Source organism: Apis cerana, linkage group LG4 (assembly GCF_029169275.1).
Source record: "Apis cerana isolate GH-2021 linkage group LG4, AcerK_1.0, whole genome shotgun sequence".
NCBI lineage: Eukaryota > Metazoa > Arthropoda > Insecta > Hymenoptera > Apidae > Apis > Apis cerana.
In genome coordinates, this window is record NC_083855.1 from 10,065,381 (window position 1) to 10,084,039 (window position 18,659).

Here is an 18,659-nt window from a genome sequence, read left to right on the forward strand (position 1 = left end):
CTACTATCGTTTATTCATCGGTTTACAATATGAAATAAGGAAAAATATTTAGTAGATTTAAAATGTTTTAATTATCATTATTTCTGAAGTGATAAATAAATATTGTAGCAGTGCATAATATAATATTTATTACATATAATAACATCATACAGAATCGGTTGAGAACTCTGCTATTTTTGTTGTTTTATATTTTTTTCTATGAAGAAATATTATGTATATATGTATATTACTAGATATATACTTATATTTTGATATAAGGAAGATATAAATAATCTAATTGTACATCTCATGTACTTATTAGTTTGATAAAAATGACAAATGGAATATTTTCACAGATATTTAATTATTGATATCTTTTAATATTTGTTTTGAATTAATACTTAAAAATTATCACGTTATATCGATCACATTATATCTAGTTATATCGAGAGTAATGTAATGTAATGATAAATAATTCGATTTATGGAATTAATGATAAATAAATATTATACTTCATCTCTTTCATTTTTTTAATTAATATACATGTATTTATAATATAATCAATATAGATACAAATATGGATAAATTATTTAAGATACATCTCACTGTTATGAAAACAATATTTATTGAAATAATATTATAAAGTAAAATGCAACAACACTGCTAAGAAGCATAAATAAAGAGCATAAATAAGAAGCAAGATTTCAATAATGGAGAAAATATATATATAGTTATATCAAACAAAACTTCAAAATATATGCGTATTGCACAATATATTACACATATATAAATATATATTTATTTATTTATTTTCTTTTGATGCAGAATCTTGTTCACAATGATTATTGTCAATGTTATCTTTTTATATCAGGAAAAAAAATGAATTATAACGGGAAAAAGTCAAATAATCTAATATTCAAAAAACAGTTCTGTAATTATATCATTGATTTCTGAAAGAAGAAGGAATTTAATTCTTATTATTCAAATTGAAAATTAATTAAATCGTTAAATATTAAATTAAACAATTAAAATTTTAAAACTTACCGATATACGTAATATTGCTATTATTCAAATTATTTAAAAATCAGAATAAACAATTTCTTGTGATTTCTCGAATTTTATTGGTCGATAATAAGTCAAAGATTGATCCCATCCTCGAGGTGCCGTATTATAATTAGCTAGATTATGAACACTAGCAAGTTTTGGTCCTGTGTAGGTATTATTTTCATAAAGCTTTTTACCTGCAAGAATAAAATAGATTTTTAAAAATTCCTCGTTTTTCTACGATAATATACAAAATTTAGATTTATCAGATTTTAACAATATACATGAAATGAGAATAAAATATAAGTAGTTAGTAATGCAAATATTAAAAAAATAGAAGCGCATGCGGGTTAACTTGCCTACATCGTTTGAATCTGGACACACATCAGTGAATTTACAATCCGGCGAAACGCCATGCAATAAATTGTCCAGAACGGGTGTATTTCGTAAATGTTTAATAGTTTCCAAAATGTCCTCCTGAGAAGCAATCATCGAGAGCAATAATGATTTCGCTTCCGGAGGAACTTCCGACTCTGTATTTACGAATTTCTCACTTCCATTGTTACAAAAGTTCTCTACTTCTTCGGAAGTGACGGATCGACGTCGACTGGAGGAGCATTCTTCGCGATAAATCGACGAATATTCTTGATCGCCGTTCATTATACTCGAGGATTCTGACTTTTCACGGTAGATTATTTCCTCACTATAGTCGTTCGTTTGAGAATCGGTTCCATCACTTGTATATTCCGTGTCATCGGTAGAAATGAAACCATTGGTACAGTGATCTTGGTATCTTTCTTCTTCGTATCTTTGTCGTTCATTTATTCTGTATTATAATCAAGTAAAATAATATTTTCGAACAGAGTTCGAAATTCGAAATCTAATTTTTAGATTCGCGAAATTCGAATCCGAGATTTTATCAAGTTTCGAAACTCTTGAAATCCGAAACTCTCGAAACTCATTAAAATAGATCAAAAGTCTTAACACAAGTACAATTCGAGATTTAAGGTTTCCAAACTTTTTGATTTCCGAAAGATTTCGAGATTTCGAGGTTTCGAATGTCCTGTCATTAGTTTAAATTATAAATTCGATAAATTTTATCTATTTATCATATGAATAAATAGAATTATATAATTTATTTGTAATTTTAAATTTCATTCTGTCTCACCTCCTATGCTTTTCTTCAGAGTTGTATTTAATCGAGTTTTGTGTTTCAAAAAATCGCGTTATATCGTTATCAAGAGGAGACTGTTGTACAATTGGAATAACCTTTGGACTGAATTGTTTGTACTGTAAAACTGGTCTACATGTTTTCTCAAATTCTTGTATTAATTGTTTGACCGGTATTGGTGTGTATTCGTTTTCTTCATTATCGATTTCCCGTTGAGTATTTACAAATTTTTCTTTATCATTAATAGTGCTCTTTACACATTCCGTTACCCGTTGTTCTTTCACATAATTTTTAATTTCTTTGTTAGTAGTGTGATATGCATTAGATTTATTCAGCAAAGCTTTATTATAATTATTATAGTTACGTCTGTTAGTGATTTCATATCTCATATTTTCATTAGTGTTATTTCTGCTATGATAATTGTTATGTCGATCGATATCAGGCTCGAAAGTGATTCGACGTGATTTTTCAACTATTGACGACGATCGAGATTTATCAAAAGGAAAATCATTATCAGTACCAACAGCCACTTCTCTTAAATAAATTTTTTTTACTTCAGTTAAATGGTTGCACTCTTTACCATTACATCGATTTTGATTTCGGCCTGAAATATTTTTAGATGGTTAAAATGTAATTATGATGGTTAAAATATAAAGCATTTTCATGAGCTTGATTTAGGTTATGTTTTATATGTTATTGCATGTTATTCATATGTCAAAAAAATTTTCATTATTACATTATTAAATGTCAATGCAGTTTAATTTGTATATATTATATTATATATATAATAGCATTAATCAGTGTAAAGATATCGATTGGCAATGATGTACAGATAGTTGTTTATTTTAGATATACAATGAAAAAGAATGCGGCGGTAGTCACGCATCGATTGAATAACATCGATGTCGTTTGCCAATTGAAGCTTTCTAGGTTGTTGAACTCGAAGTTTTAACAAACAAATTTAACATCCGCTTGTGTGCATATATAGAACGTTTGATGCTTTTAATATCTAAGAACGATTTTCTTTTTCCTTTCTTTTAATTGATAATCATATTATTATTTTATATATAAGATGTACATTGATAGTGAAAGTAAATTGAAAGAATAGAATGATTTAGATCGACTAGAAATAGATATGAAGTAGTCTAGCTAGAATTTAAGTCCTTGAAAATTGTATTTATTCACGATATGAAAACAATTCGAAACTAAACTAGAATATGAAATGGAACATTGCCAAATAAATATTTGCCAGCTAGATTGCGTAAAATAAAGAAGATATAAACTTTTGTTTGAAATTTACACACCTGTCGTCGGTTGATTTATATTATCTAAAGACAAGTCCACGGTAAAAGGATTATAAAATTTCTCATTGGTTGGTTCAGGTACAATAGGCGAAGAAAGATTTGAATATTTTGAATTGCCATTCATTTCCTGTATCTAATATATCGAAATTTAATTTCATTTAATATTTTGGAAAATTTTTTTAATGACTAAAGTAGCTATCTTACCGATTTTCCCATATATATTGGCATTTTTGGCATACCAGGTGTGTTTGGCGTTTGTGGTTGATCTTTGTCTACAACCCATTTTTCAGATCTTTTCCTGCGTTTTGCGAATATTTCAGCACCTATAAATTAGTATTATATTTTCTCAAAATACACAAATCTTGAAACAATATTTTTTAAGTTTTATAATCGATTAGTGTTTTATATATATATAATAAAATTGTTAATACTTAATAATATATAAATGAATAAATAAACACTTTATTACCACGGCCTCTTTGATTGTTTAAATCACGAACGATATCGAAAAGTTTTTCGGGATTTTTTGGCATTGGTTCTATATTTACTTCTTCCCCTAAAGCTTGAATACCATGTATATCCAATACTTTTCCATGCGGGTTCATCATGCATTTTAATGGAATTTTATCCTATTAAAACAACATTTTCAATAAAATGTCATTAATAAAAGATTAAATTGAACATTTATCAAAATAATATTTATATCATCCTATATAAGCTTTATTGAAAATATATATACTGAAAAATATATACATTGCAATTTGGAACACACACCACTTACTCTATGAACAGGTGTTAAAGGTTCTTCTGCGTCTTCTACGCCTGTAATGCCATTTAAATAATTAAATAAATAATCACATAATGATTAATTTTTTATCAAATTTATTAATCTGTAAATATAAATACATTACGTACAATACTTACCATTGCCATCATGAATCCATTTAACCGATCTTTTTTTTCTGTTCACATACATAGATTGACCTTTACTTTTCATATTTTTTACATCGCTTAATGAATGCGAAATTCGTCGAGCGAGTTCAACTTGATCCTCAACGGTTGGATGTGTTGGCGCGTAAAAATATGAAGATGCAAACATTTTTCCTGCAAAAAGTTTCTATATATCCAATTATGTTTAAATTATTTATTAATAACATTAGTAATTATATATTGTGAATTACAAATTATTAAATTTTTATATATAAATAATATTTTTTATTTAATTAACTTACTATTTTTAGATTGCATAATTCCTTGCGAATCTGCAGCAGGAGTGAGTAATTTTTGTAAGTTGACTGGCGCACTTTCATTACTCTCCTTCAAATAAAAATTATTAGTATTTGTTATTTATTATAATTATTTATAAATTCATACTAAAATACAAATAGATGATGTAAATACATCAACAAATATAAACTAGTCAAGTTTATAAAGTTATTGGAGCATAAAATTATATACTAAACATTACTAAACAGTCAATACTAAACATACATTATGTACGTTTTCATTGTTTGGAAAAGTTAATTGAAGTATTTATTCCGCGTAAGAAGATAATATTATAAAATTTACTTCTATAATTATCATTGTTAGTATGTATTTAATGTAACGTATTTATATTTAATTCTAAATATAATCATTGTTATTGTAATAATCTTACTCGTGTTTCAAACATACTAAGTATTTAATTTATTAAATATAAAAAATACTCACCATATCGAAATGCAATATTTTTGAAGTAAGATTTTCAAGGAAGTTCCTCTTCACGGGATCGTGCCTATCAGAGGGTTTAAAACCGCGGGAACGTATTACAACATTGTCCGCAGAAACACTTCTTTGCAAATAATTTTTCTCTTGTATATTGCTATAATTTACGCTGTATTGATACTCTGCATCCTTTGAATCAGACGCGACTCTATACGAACTATATGTGTTGCTCAAAACGTCCCGTGTCGTATTATGTCTGTTGGAATGGTAATTGTTTAGTCTACGTTTTTGTATAAATCGTTCACAATGTTAAATATGTACTTGCTTTATTTTCTTACAATTAGCTGAAGATTAATCGAGGGTAAAAATTTATATTATTTCGAAGCCATTTTTAAGATAGTTAAATATGTTAAATAATATTAAAATCTAAGAATCTTGAAATAATTACTTAATGGTTCGTATTAATTAATTTGTGATTTATGATTGATGAAACATAATATATAGATATTATGTATTTATAAAAGGAAGGAGAAAAAGAGCGAAACTGTGGCTATAACTTTTTATAAGAGTTCACTTTATAAATGATTGAACTTATAAAAATATCCTATTTTATTTATTTTGAAAAGAATTTATAAAAAATATTCTATTTTATTTGTTTTAGAAAGAAAATCAATAGTATTATAATAAATATTCTTTATTCAATTTAGAAAGAAATTATAAATGTCATGTTATAATTTGTTTTTAAAAGATTTTATAAATACTATTACTATTATATATTAATGTTATGTTATTAGATTAAAATGTAATGGATATAAATGTAATAAGATTGCATATATATTATTTAATGATATATATATCATTGAATTAATCGGATTTTTTTTATCGAAGGAAATTGGTTATCTTCCAAGCAGCCAATTAATTCCGCGTTGCAGTATTGGCAGCGGTACAATGAGGTTCTGTGCAAAAGAAATGCTAAATTTATCTGTTGTAACGTAATACGCAGTAACAGTTTGAGCAGTTGCGTTCGGGGTGTACTACCAGTTCTGTATTTATTAGGAACAAAATTAATCGAAAAAACAATAAAAATTAAAATAAACTGAAGTAAACAATAAAAAGTAAATGAAACAATATTTATAAAAGTTAAAATATATTATAGTGTAAAATATAAAATAAACTTCAAAAGAAAGACAATTTTGTTTTATAAATAATTTTTAAAAAAATCTATTGCATAATAAAATATATTTAATACACTCTTAAATTTGCAATCTTTCAAATTAATTAAATTTAATAATTTTTAGAATTTTAAAAAATATTATTTTAACAACGAATAACATGATCGATCTGTTACTTTAAATAGATTATTCGGTAAGAGAAATTCGGCGATTTTAAAATTGAACGCAAATTACTGAGAAAGATATTTTGGATAAGTAAAAACGATATTAGCGTTTACTATAAAAATCTTTGATATTATTGTGAAAAACAAATTTTTTTATAATTATCGTTAATTTTTTCTTTGCTAAAATATATCATTAATATTATTCATTAAAAAATTTATCAATGAATAAAATGTAATAGTATGATTATTTTAAATTTCTTATACTTGAAAATAGTGTATTAAACAACATACTTGTTTAGTTATTAAAGCATCGCACATTTAAGCACAGTTCGATTGGCAAAAAGAATAACGCAAAACATTCACAAAAAGAGATGGATATAATGAGAAATTTTTTATTTTTTTATTAATTTTCTCTTTCTTCCTAATTTCTTTTCGAAATGAAAGAAGAAAATGAAAATTTACTTATCAAACGGTGCTCTCCTCATTTTTGACGTGAACTCACAGTTCGCTCGTTTCTTTCTTCCTTATCTTACGATGATTTTCCTTTTTGCTACAATTTTTTTTTCGAATTTACGTAATCCGCGAGTACTAATACTTCGAACAAAGTGGACCGTACGGAAAGTGAACGATTCTCACGACGAAGGCTCCCTCGCCATGAGAGACAAAATCGCATCTTACAAAATATTCCCTGGCACGCACGGATGTGGCCGGTCAGACACAAGAGGTGGCTGACTAGGCACACACAACCGCGGCAACTCCGTCAGTGCGGCACTTAGTGGCTAGCAGTCACCAGTATCGCCGGGTATTAACTCGTTCATGTCTAACTTATGCAAAGAAAACGAAATACGGAAGAAAGATTTATTTTTATATCAAATAGACTACCATAAATTTTTTTACAAACATGACAGAAAATTTTATGCTCCAGCTACATCGTTTAACATTAAACATTTGCTTTTTTTTTTGATTCACCTACATACGTAACTGAACCTTTCTTCCAATGGAGTCGTCCAAATGCTCAATTTTTTAAAGGATAGCTTGTCGTTTATTTAAGCTTTTTTCACCACTTGTATATTTTTATTTTTCAACGAATGAAGCACTATATTAATTTTTTTCTGTAAGATTTTTTTTCTTATCTGCAACGGTCACTTAAATGAATTACTGCACGCTGAGCACACGATGCTTTATAATAGCGCCTAGTCGTCGCTATACCAACTTTCTGACTGCCTTGAGTCGTCTTCGGTAAAAATAGACTATCAGAAAGCGACACCTTAGAAATCGGTGGCTGTTGCTGTACGCGATATAAATTATATCATTTAATGCTGTCACAATTTGTTGTAATTTCTTTCTCAAACAGCTATTCTATAATATTCATAATTAATATTTCGAAGATATAGTAAATAACAATTAGAATTTAAAACAAATATCTTTTCTTAAATAAAATTATCATACGTTTAACATAATATATCTATTTTGTATACGCATTTTTAAATAAATACAAATATATTATTTTTAATTTTAATAAATTTTAATTATTTAATAAATAATTAATCGTGTTATTTTCACTATTCATAGCTTTATTGTAAAATATATTTTAAAAGAATATTGTAAAAATCTTTATTGTAAAATATGTTTTAAAAGAATATTGTTTCAAATTATAAAATTTAAATTGACATCAATTTATTATCATACACTTACACATTATACATGTGAAATAAAATATATTTAATCCCAATCATCACTATTGATATCTCGCACGATATCTGTATTTTCTTGAGATAATAAATTGATCTGGTCATCGTTAATTTTTAATTTTTTCTTTTTTGGTTTAGAATGTTTTTCAGATTTTCTTTTATCAAATTTATTCTCGTCAGATTTTTCCTTATTAGATTTTATTTTCATTTCAAAATCACTTTCTTCGCTGCTTTCTTCTGTACTTTCTTTGCTTGATTTTCCTTTTTTTAACTTTCTTATAGTCGGTAAATTATATTCAGCTATTTCTTCATTTTTTGTAAGTAATTTAAGTTTCTGAGATTGATAGATTTTTATCCAAGATTCATAAAATTTCGACAATGATGTACCTTGTGTTTTTATTCTATTTTCCCACTTCTTTATCTCTGTCATATTCTTTAAATCAATTACAGTTTTACTCCGTTCTGTTTCAATATATTTTTTATTTTCTTCGATTTTATCTAATAATTGTTTCATTTTTCTACAATAGTTTGCTATGTGACATTTCTTCAGAAATGCTTTTAACTAGAAAAAATGATTAAATATATATATATATAAATTATCACTTATATTAAAATGTCTTGTCTAATAATATTTATCTTACCTGTATTATACATGATATATATAAATCCGGAAAATATACAGTATGACTATCTTTTGCAGCATTTTCTAATATAAGTTTATATATATTATCAATAACATTATCTTTAAAACCATTTTCTTGTAATTGAGACTTTGACATCCTTAAGATACAAATAAAGGGAACTGGTTTCATTGATACTGCCTTGTGTTTTTTATTAAAATCATAAGAGTCTAATATCTATAAAATTATTTTCGTTAAATATTAGAATTAAATCTATTTTCATACATTATTTGTATTATATATTTCTCTACAAAATAATTAATTAATTTTCTTACCTCTAATAAAAATGGTAATATAGGTATAAATGTATCAGTTTCTTTGGAAATATCTATTAATATTTGTACGCAATGAAATCTCAGAGGATAATATTGATGTGTTGGTATTACTTTAATTGTTCCTATAATAATCTATAAATATAATAAAAAATAAATATTTAATATTATAATGTAGATTATATCATTAAAAACGACAATACATACTTGTACAAGAGGATATAAAAGTGAACGTAACATAGAATCACTTTTTGATAAATATATTAATTCTGACCAAAAACGCAACGAATTTATATACTGCCAATTGTATACTGCTTGAAAATGTTCCTATAATATGTTAAATACGAGTTTTATTTCATAATAAAAGGAAATATTATCAAAAATATAGATATAATTTTTAGATAATACTACCTTTTTCTTTAAAGTCATAGCATTTCTTAAATGAATAGCTAATTGTCTAATATATAAAAAAGCATGATGATATGCTAAATTATTATCAAGTAGATATATTTCAACTAAAGAATGTCTCATAAAATTTATTCCAGGTAATGTTGTAAGAGACACAAATTTAGAATTTTCAACATATTTTACATACATTGTCTGCAACATTTTAATTTTAAATTAAATTATAGTTTAATTATATAAAAATCATTTTCATATTATATTAATATAGTAATAAAATTCTGTTTTTACCTTAAACAACATCTCTAAAACTGATTTTCGGTTACTAGTTACAATACGCAATATGCTTAAAAAAGAAACAACACGAACAGTTTCTTCTCCACTTGACCAAAATTTTAATAAAATTTTTAACAATGGCTTAGTTAATGATGAAAACGATTGTGTATATAGTAACATTTGATGTAAATGTTTTAAAAGAACTGTCAGAATATTAGACGATGTTACATTTTGTAAAATCTGCAAATGAATATGTAAATATTTTATAATGATTAAAGTCAATAATTTCAATATTGAAATGTAATAATAACATTTACCTTAATTAAATCTGTTAAATATAATTTAAGAATAGTTTTTATTTTTGTAAATCTTTTAATTTTATGAATTTGAACATGATGAGTTTCTGGATCTAATTTTAAATATCGTTTAAATGCATCTGGTAAATACAATATACACAATTGGACAACTCCGTTAAATACTAAAAAATATTTTAATTATTGAAATAGAAATATATTATTTATACTTATGATATGTAAGTTAAATATTTAAATACTAACTTGCACCACCCTCTACTTTATATTGTAAAGATTCTGGATCAGCAGATTCAGCAACTGTTTCTAATGCAGCATGAAAAGCTTCTACTGCACATTTAATTGTTTTCAATGATCTGAAAAATCATATATAAAGATATATATTAAATCAATAATAAGAATATTCTTTGATTCTATAATTATTAAATAATTTCTATAATATTTAATTAGATAATAACTTGTCTTTTTGAATTTCTTCTTGCCATTTTTTTAATAATTGCAATGTAATTTTTCTTTTATCTTTTATGCTATTCTCTTCATCTAGTTCATAATCACTCTCATCACTAGCAACCTAAAACACTTAAAATACATAGAAAATTTTTCTTTTCTCAATTTATTTAATTTCTATTTTCATACCTCTAAATGATCATTAGGTATATGTTTCATATCGAATTCATTTAATGAAGATTTGTCATCATCATCAATTTCATTACCATCATCTGATATATCAAATTCTAAAAGATTTCTATCATTTTCTTTTAAATATTTATAAAATTCAGGATCCGTATCTTTTAATTTCATTAAAGATTTTTTATGCTGTACTGGATCCATGTCACTATCACTACTTCCTCCATCATCTTTAAAAGCATTTTTATCTATTACATAACATATTAAATTTTAATAATTAAAATAATTAAATTAAAAATTTTGTACATAAACTTTCAACATATTTTTATATTTTGTTTGTTATAATTTATTATATATATTTATTATATCAAAATAGAAAAGCATATTTTAATTTCATTTTTATACATTATTACCTTGATTGTCATTATCAATAGTATTTATTTCATCTTCAAAACTTTGATTAAAAAATTCATCTGTTGTTACATCTTTTAATTGTTTCTTTTTTTTCATGACAGATTTTTTTGTTTTTTTCATCTCGGATTTTGCTTTTTTTATTTTCATGATTTAACTGTAAATAAAAAATAAAATTAAATACAAATTTTTATAAATAAATAAATTTTTATAATAAATCATGAAATATTCATATGACAAATATAACCTATAAAAATTCTATTATATATTCTATTATATATAGTTTAGTATTATTTCATTGTTAAATATATAATACGTACTATATAAAAATAGAAAGAATATTATTTATTTATGTTGTTTTTTTTTTACTTTTAACTTTCAGTATTTACAATTTTTGATCGTTTTCGACAACGTTCTCGTTCTCCACGTGCATAAATATTTAGCGTTGATAAAACAGAAATCATCTTTATCTAAAAATTTAAAAAAACAATGAAATAATCAATAATAGACAATTATTAGACAGTAGACACATATTTTTTTCTACTTTTCGAAATCTTTTCAAAATTACTGCAATTACTAATAAATATAATATATATATATATATCATATATATGAATAAATAATTGTGAATAATAAATAATATTTTATAAAAGCAAAGAAATAAATAGGAATAAAAATAATTACAATAATTTATTTATTTGCAGTTCTAAATTTTATAATTATATTAAAAAATATCATATTAAAAATAATTATAAAGTTAATAATATAAAGTTAATAAAATTAATAATATTTCGTTGTGACTATTTGAAAAGTTTGAAAATTTATTTAACAAATTTTTTTTGAATTCAAATATTTAAAAAATTTACTAAAAAATAATGGAAGACTAAATTGATACAAATATTATTAATACAATAAAATTCTATATTAATTAAAATATAAATTGCATGTAGCTACAAGATTTAGACTTTCAGATTTAACAAAAATCTTAAACATATATATTATAAATATATATTATATTATAAGTTTTTATCATTTTATTTCAGAAAAAGATTCATTTTAACAATTATATTAAAAAAAAATTAAATAAATTATTAGTAAAAATTCATAATAAATCAAATTACAAGAATTAAGCGATATTATAGTCTTGTTTGATAATACATATTAGTAGGGTCATGATCTTAATTACTTCGATTGACCATGAGATACTTTATGATGACATAATTTATATGCAATATATATATGCAATATCATTTACAATATTAAAAAATAAAAAATAAAAAAATGTATCTCATATTATTATTAAATAATGATAAAATTTAATAAAATAAATTTCATGGATATTAAAATTTAAAAAATTTAAAAAAGAAATAAATGCATAAAATTGATCATCAATAATTAAAAAACAAAAAAATATTCTATTGTCTTTATATATGTTTCTGAATAGTTTTTTGGCTAAACTATTACAAATACGAAATTTTAAATAAATTGAAAATAAATTTGAAATGTCGAAGAATATAAATGATTTAGAAATGCATTATGTAGAATGTTATTGCAAAATATATTAATATAATTTAATATTTTATTGTTATTAATATTTATTATGCATAAACAAATTAAATTTACATAGCTATTATGAGATAACAATTAGTGTTGTGCAAGAGCGATAATGTAAAGCATTTTTTAAACGTCATCTATGACATTCAGATTTAATCTGTTATTTATATTTTTTATTATCTTGATGTTAGTTTCTTATCTTTTTTTAAATCTAGATAATATGTAATATATAAAATGGACGATTCAAAAATAAAAAATAGAGATTAATATAAAATTCTAATTTTTATAAAAAAAAGCAGAACTTATTATCTAAATAAACAAGAATTTTCCATAGATTATTTAGCATGAATTATATTAGAAGATATGAAATTGAAGATAATAAAATTAAAATAACATTTTTTTATAATAAATATAGTAATATAGAATAAGTATAGAAAGCTTATTTAATTAAAAAAAATTCGTATCGTTAAGACTATTTATAAGAAATCAGAATTATTATTTTATTTACGTAAGAAATCAATGTTAACTTTCTATTTTAATGCTTTTTACTATACATGTTATTCTTACGTAATATATATTTAATATGTAAATATAACTCTTTTAATTTATGAATAATAATTTGAAAGTAATAATAATTTTTTTTAAGTTTTGTTAATAATAAATAAATTTTATTAAATAAATGAATTGATCAGAAAAATTCACGAATTCACAATATTTTATTATTTTTAAAAGATTAATTTCTTATTTAGTTTTTTTCATTTATTCGAATATATATATAAGTTTAAAGACAATTTATATATTTTACTTTACAAAAGATATAAAAAATAAAACATTAGTATAAATAAAATGTAAAATTTAAATAAAATTTAAATAAAATTTTCAAATTCAGTTCTAAAATCGAGTTTTAGAAATTAAATAAATAATATTTTAATGTCTGTAAACTTTTTTTACACATATTTCTTATCTTCTATAAAACTAAATGACAATTTTATCTAGATATAAAAATGAAATAACAATAAAAATATTTTGTATATTATTGATTAATATTTTTAATTTGATATACAAAATGTAAAAACAATTTTGCATATAGCAATAATATAATTTATTAGTTTATCCACTCTTGCGCGAATAATTAATGCGCGTTATGAAACACCCTGTCTGCCGCCAATGCAGTCTGACATACTGAAGGTTTATGTACAGTGGTGTATCATGTGATTTCCTATTCTTACAAATTCTTTCAATGTCATTATCCCAAAAATTAAAAAAACAATTTCAATTTATATTAAGTAAAGAATTATATATGTATTATTTCAAAAAGATTTGTAAATAATAATTAATTTTTTTATCTTAAATGGATATAAAAGAAATTTTTAAAAATTGAATGATTTTTACTTGATAATTTAAATTTTCATTAATTCTTCATTCAATTGAATTAATATTAGTATAATAATAAATTAATAATTCTTAAATATTAATTAATGTTATGATTTATGATAGAAAATTAAATAATAAATTCATAGAAAAATATACGAATTATTATTTTTTAATTTTTTTAGAAATATTTCTTATTTTTAAATTTATAATATATTTATATTAAATAAATAAAGATATTCTGTTAACAGGAAGCTCATATGTATTCTGGAAATGTCAAAGTAAAAATTAATTTTTCATCTTCAATTTAATAATAACGTATTTAATATCGTCTTATTTGAATAAAATTTCATTGCATCTTCATTGTCGCGCCTTTACCACATACGGCCGTGAAAGAGCATCGCGCGCGCATACTCACGTGTCCTCGGTTAGCTCGAACTTACATATATAAATACGTGCACTCAGTTCGATGACTAAAACAGAATCGGATGGTATTATTATAGTGCTTCTTTTGTTTGCCTTTATTTTGTTTCATTCGGTTGAAATTCTTCATTAAATCATTTTGAACAGTGTAATATAATAATATATTAACAAATAAAATGAATGTCTCGAACGTTGATTTGATTAACGAGTTGAAGAACGCAGGAAAATTGTGGTACTTTATTAACCCCTATGAAACTATCTTCGAATTCCCGCATGAAGTTCCTGATTATCATCAGCAGGTAATTATATTTATATCTGTTTCTTTATAAATAATAATATTTTAAATATATACTTAGAATATTCAATATATTATATAAAATCACATATTTTTTTTAAACTTTAGAATAAGTATACTTAATAAAATTTAACTTTGTTATTTCCATAAAATAATTTAATTGATGAATTATTTTTAATTTTCTACGTTAAATTACAAAACAATATTGATTATTATTTAAATTATCAATTGCATAATCAAGCATTAAATAATTATATCGAGATAAATGTACATATAGGTATGGTTACCATTCTTCATCCTAATTATATTGGAGCAAATTATATTAATATTTAAAAAGAAAAAGAAGTTCCGTTTGAACGATCAAATGACATCTTTATCTCATTGGTTATTTCAAGAAACTGGCCGGTAAGCATAGGTAACGTTTTATTATTCTGTTTATATTGTTATTCTTCTATTTATTAGTTTTGCTCGATATAATTAAGAGAAAAAATATTCTATAAATAATATTATAAAAATAAATAATATTATAAAATCTTTGTTTACGGATTACGAAGATGATAAGAGAAATTGTTCTGTTATATTTATATATGATGAATATTTTTTGTTAAATAGTTATCATGTGATAAATGAAATATGCTGATATACAATTAAAATTTCCTATATTTTTTTCATTCTAAAACATTTTTGTTATTTAATAAACGCATCATAAATTTTTTTTAATTTTCATTTAAAGAAAAATAAAGATAAGAAAAGGAGAAAAGATTGACCTCAACATATGTGTATTTTTAGTCAACATATTTATTTTACTTATTCTTATCATACTTTAAACATAAAAATATTTACTATATCTCTTTATTATTTTCCAAGTTGAAAACATGATTTAAATATAAATTATTATTATTGTTATTATATTTATTTTTATTACGAGTTATTTAATCGGATTTTTTAATAAACATTTCAGTATTTTTTTCCGCGGCGCTGAATATTACGCATACATCATAATTTACGAGAAATATCGCTTGTGGAATCTCCCTTGGAACTCAGCATGGACTTGGTGTCTCACAGCCGTGGGGGTGGATTTCTGTTACTATTGGGTTCACCGGAGTAACCATGGTTAAATTCCTATCCAACCATGTGTGTGTGTGATTGTCGATCCCCTATTTGACAAATTTATAGTATTTCTCGCCCGTTTACAGAGGTACATTTTTTATGGGCTCAACATCAAGTACATCATAGCAGCGAAGAATTCAATCTCGCGGTTGGTTTGCGGCAATCCATTTTGCAACATTGGTGTAATTTTGTAAGTATCGCTCATATTACATTTACGGTATCCTGTGGATGATGTCTTATGCTATAAACAGAAACTGGTGTAATAGATGTTTTGTATATGTGGCCATCCATTCAATTAATAAATCGTAACGATATAACTAAGATGTAATTGTAATTGTAATTACATGTAATTGTAATTGATGTAATTGTAATTTAAAATAACGAATTATAAGAATCTTTTAAACTTTTTTAAAAAATTGCGAGATGAAATTAGTTTTTATGAAATATTTGTATCATATTTTCAAAAATCGCTTTACAAGATACGTGTATATTTAAATTATATATAATTGTAATAGAAAACATACGATAATGTTCGATTATGAGACAATATGATATGAAAAAATATTATTAAATATTATTCAAAAATACATGATTTGTTTTCAGATGTTATATCTACCTCTTGCATTATTTATACCGCCATCTCATTTCATCGCGCATAATCAATTCAACTTAATTTATCAATTATGGATTCATACGACTGTCATTGATGATCTTGGACCATTAGAATTAATATTTAACACACCAAAACATCATCGTGTACATCATGGTAAGAAATAAATAATAAATATATTCAATTGAGTTGCGAATAATATCATTAATTAAAATTATTATTACTTGTAGGTTGCAATTTATATTGTTTAGACAAAAATTATGGTGGTGTCCTTATCGTATGGGATAAATTATTTGGAACATTTGAAAAAGAAAAAGATGAAATAATTTATGGTTTAGTTGTCAGTCCTCAATCTTTTAATCCTCTGTATTTACAGGTGAGAATCATGGAAATAATTGTTTATCATTATACCTTATACCTATATATCTTTATCTAATAATCATATTGCATTCATTCTGTTATAAAAATATGATAATTAGTAATGCAAATATGTTTATCGATTGATTATTTACAAAGTTAATTCATACGCTTTAATAAGCATTTGTTCTATTAATTACATTATATTAAATATTATCAAATATTTACATTGTATATCAATTTTTATTTTCATAATTACATAATTATCGTACAAATCATAAATTGAAATAATGATATGATTATTTATAATAATTTATAATAGTAACACATATTACTTATTTTTAGTATAATAATTTTATTTATTGATTATTACAAGATGTATTATTTATAAAATGTATTATTTAATAGATATCTTGAAATTTTATAGATCTTCTATACTATAGAATTAATTAAAAAAAGTATAAAGATTTCAAGTCTTACAAATAAATTAGCTGTTGTCTGGAAAGGTCCCAGTTGGTTTCCAGGTGCTCCTCGTTTAGGTCTAGATGAATACAAAGTTAATGTAAGTTTTATTTTCTATATATACATTTTTATAATCAGTAAATTTCATAATTATATTATATACATTTATTTCCAAGTTTATAACAACAATAACAATAATAATAATAAATTTCTAATAGGTCACATCTAGAATTAAATATGATAAACATATACCAATATGGCAAAATTTGTACATAATTATACATTTTTTCCTAGTTCTTTACAATCATTTTCGAATTTATGATGAAACACAGGTGAGAATTTAATTTTTTTATCTAATTCTTTTGTGTGTTTTAATATCGTAATTGAAATATTCATTTGCACAAATATTTTTTAAATATATTGATTGTTAATTATTAATATTTATCAAACTTATATTAATATAATTGTTGAAATATTGAATATAAAATAATCGATGAACCTTCGTTTTTAGAATTTATGGACCGTATCATCTGGATTTATGCTAATTAATAATTTTCTTGCTCTTACCACTATTGGTTTATTGTTCGATGAATCAGCATACGTTGCTATTATAGAATTCATTCGATGCTTAATTTATATAATTTTCACGTTAATAGATAATTCAATAAATATATATATTTATTATATATATCTTGGATCTTTTTGCTTTTGGATTTTATATTTTATTCGTGCAACAAAACCTTTATAAATATAAAAAATTAATAAAAAAAAATTAATCTAATTCTTTTTAAGATATGATAAAAATATTTATATATAACTATTTTATCACATTCATATTTATGTAATTAATAATATTTTATTCAATATCATTATTATATATATTTCATAAATAATAAACATCACAAAATAAATAAAAAATAATGGAATCCTTTAAAAAATGAACAACAATAATTATATTTTAATAAATCTTATAATTACTTGTAAGTCTTGTAAATCTTATAATTATCTTATTATTCATTCAGTTGTATTAAATTAGAACGAAAATATGTAAAACTCGTGCTGAGAAGTGTTGAAAGCGAATATATTTCTAATTTGTTATCAAAGTATGTAAAAAATACTGATTATCAATTATTTGTATGTAAATAATGAATATATTTTTTACAAAACTAATATTATTAAATTATCTCCTACTATTCTATTCTATTCAATATATTTATTCGTTTCTGTAATAAATTTGTTTCAAAAATTCGATATTATTTATAAACTTAT

The 18,659-nt window shown here is 23.2% G+C and overlaps 3 protein-coding genes across 9 annotated transcripts; 1 reads left to right on the forward strand and 2 right to left on the reverse strand.

Annotated features, from left to right (window-relative positions):
* Positions 1 to 495: 495 nt before the first annotated feature.
* Positions 496 to 7,579, reverse strand: LOC107996109 (uncharacterized). 6 transcript variants are annotated; one of them, XM_028665886.2, is made up of 12 exons: positions 7,440 to 7,579; positions 5,209 to 5,458; positions 4,731 to 4,815; positions 4,423 to 4,602; positions 4,280 to 4,320; positions 3,968 to 4,127; positions 3,703 to 3,821; positions 3,499 to 3,631; positions 2,192 to 2,798; positions 1,383 to 1,849; positions 1,024 to 1,220; positions 496 to 929 (listed from the first exon to the last, which is right to left on the reverse strand). In XM_028665886.2, the coding sequence occupies exons 1-11, from the start codon at positions 7,484 to 7,486 to the stop codon at positions 1,057 to 1,059; spliced, it is 2,253 nt and encodes a 750-aa protein (XP_028521687.1). In that variant the 5' UTR covers positions 7,487 to 7,579; the 3' UTR covers positions 496 to 929; positions 1,024 to 1,056. The 6 variants fall into 6 exon arrangements, with proteins under 6 accessions (XP_028521687.1, XP_061930014.1, XP_061930016.1 ...); XM_062074030.1 differs by having other exon boundaries at positions 4,414 to 4,602; XM_062074032.1 differs by lacking the exon at positions 7,440 to 7,579 and adding an exon at positions 7,217 to 7,357.
* Positions 7,580 to 8,178: 599 nt separating this feature from the next.
* Positions 8,179 to 14,711, reverse strand: LOC107996067 (nucleolar complex protein 2 homolog). Of its 2 annotated transcripts, XM_062074036.1 has the most exons (13): positions 14,577 to 14,711; positions 11,529 to 11,678; positions 11,211 to 11,365; positions 10,807 to 11,027; positions 10,629 to 10,741; positions 10,417 to 10,526; positions 10,177 to 10,337; positions 9,875 to 10,099; positions 9,593 to 9,781; positions 9,389 to 9,508; positions 9,185 to 9,316; positions 8,871 to 9,086; positions 8,179 to 8,791 (listed from the first exon to the last, which is right to left on the reverse strand). In XM_062074036.1, exons 3-13 carry the CDS (start codon positions 11,356 to 11,358, stop codon positions 8,261 to 8,263), a joined length of 2,166 nt encoding a protein of 721 aa, XP_061930020.1. In that variant the 5' UTR covers positions 11,359 to 11,365; positions 11,529 to 11,678; positions 14,577 to 14,711; the 3' UTR covers positions 8,179 to 8,260. The 2 variants fall into 2 exon arrangements, with proteins under 2 accessions (XP_061930020.1, XP_061930019.1); XM_062074035.1 differs by lacking the exon at positions 14,577 to 14,711 and having other exon boundaries at positions 10,807 to 11,045.
* Positions 14,712 to 14,721: 10 nt separating this feature from the next.
* LOC107996068 (alkylglycerol monooxygenase) lies at positions 14,722 to 18,560 on the forward strand. The gene is made up of 9 exons (XM_017053935.3): positions 14,722 to 14,855; positions 15,129 to 15,256; positions 15,813 to 15,964; positions 16,048 to 16,151; positions 16,565 to 16,727; positions 16,802 to 16,947; positions 17,356 to 17,490; positions 17,609 to 17,722; positions 17,902 to 18,560. Exons 1-9 carry the CDS (start codon positions 14,733 to 14,735, stop codon positions 18,136 to 18,138), a joined length of 1,302 nt encoding a protein of 433 aa, XP_016909424.1. The 5' UTR covers positions 14,722 to 14,732; the 3' UTR covers positions 18,139 to 18,560.
* Positions 18,561 to 18,659: the final 99 nt, after the last annotated feature.

Excerpts from the sequence above, each read along its gene's own strand:
- LOC107996109 (XM_062074030.1), bottom strand. The coding sequence starts at position 7,486 with ATGTTTAATGTTAAACGATGTAGCTGGAGCATAAAATTTTCTGTCAT. Across the intron at positions 4,321-4,413 it reads TGATGGCAATGGTAAGTATT|GCGTAGAAGACGCAGAAGAA; the intron begins GTACGTAATGTA and ends ATGGCATTACAG. Across the intron at positions 3,822-3,967 it reads AAACAATCAAAGAGGCCGTG|GTGCTGAAATATTCGCAAAA; the intron begins GTAATAAAGTGT and ends ACTAATTTATAG.
- LOC107996067 (XM_062074035.1), bottom strand. The coding sequence starts at position 11,358 with ATGAAAATAAAAAAAGCAAAATCCGAGATGAAAAAAACAAAAAAATCT. Across the intron at positions 9,782-9,874 it reads TTTTAGAGATGTTGTTTAAG|ACAATGTATGTAAAATATGT; the intron begins GTAAAAACAGAA and ends AAAATGTTGCAG. Across the intron at positions 9,087-9,184 it reads TATTACCATTTTTATTAGAG|ATATTAGACTCTTATGATTT; the intron begins GTAAGAAAATTA and ends ATAATTTTATAG.
- LOC107996068 (XM_017053935.3), top strand. The coding sequence starts at position 14,733 with ATGAATGTCTCGAACGTTGATTTGATTAACGAGTTGAAGAACGCAGGA. Across the intron at positions 16,728-16,801 it reads ACATCATCGTGTACATCATG|GTTGCAATTTATATTGTTTA; the intron begins GTAAGAAATAAA and ends TATTACTTGTAG. Across the intron at positions 16,948-17,355 it reads TTAATCCTCTGTATTTACAG|ATCTTCTATACTATAGAATT; the intron begins GTGAGAATCATG and ends GAAATTTTATAG.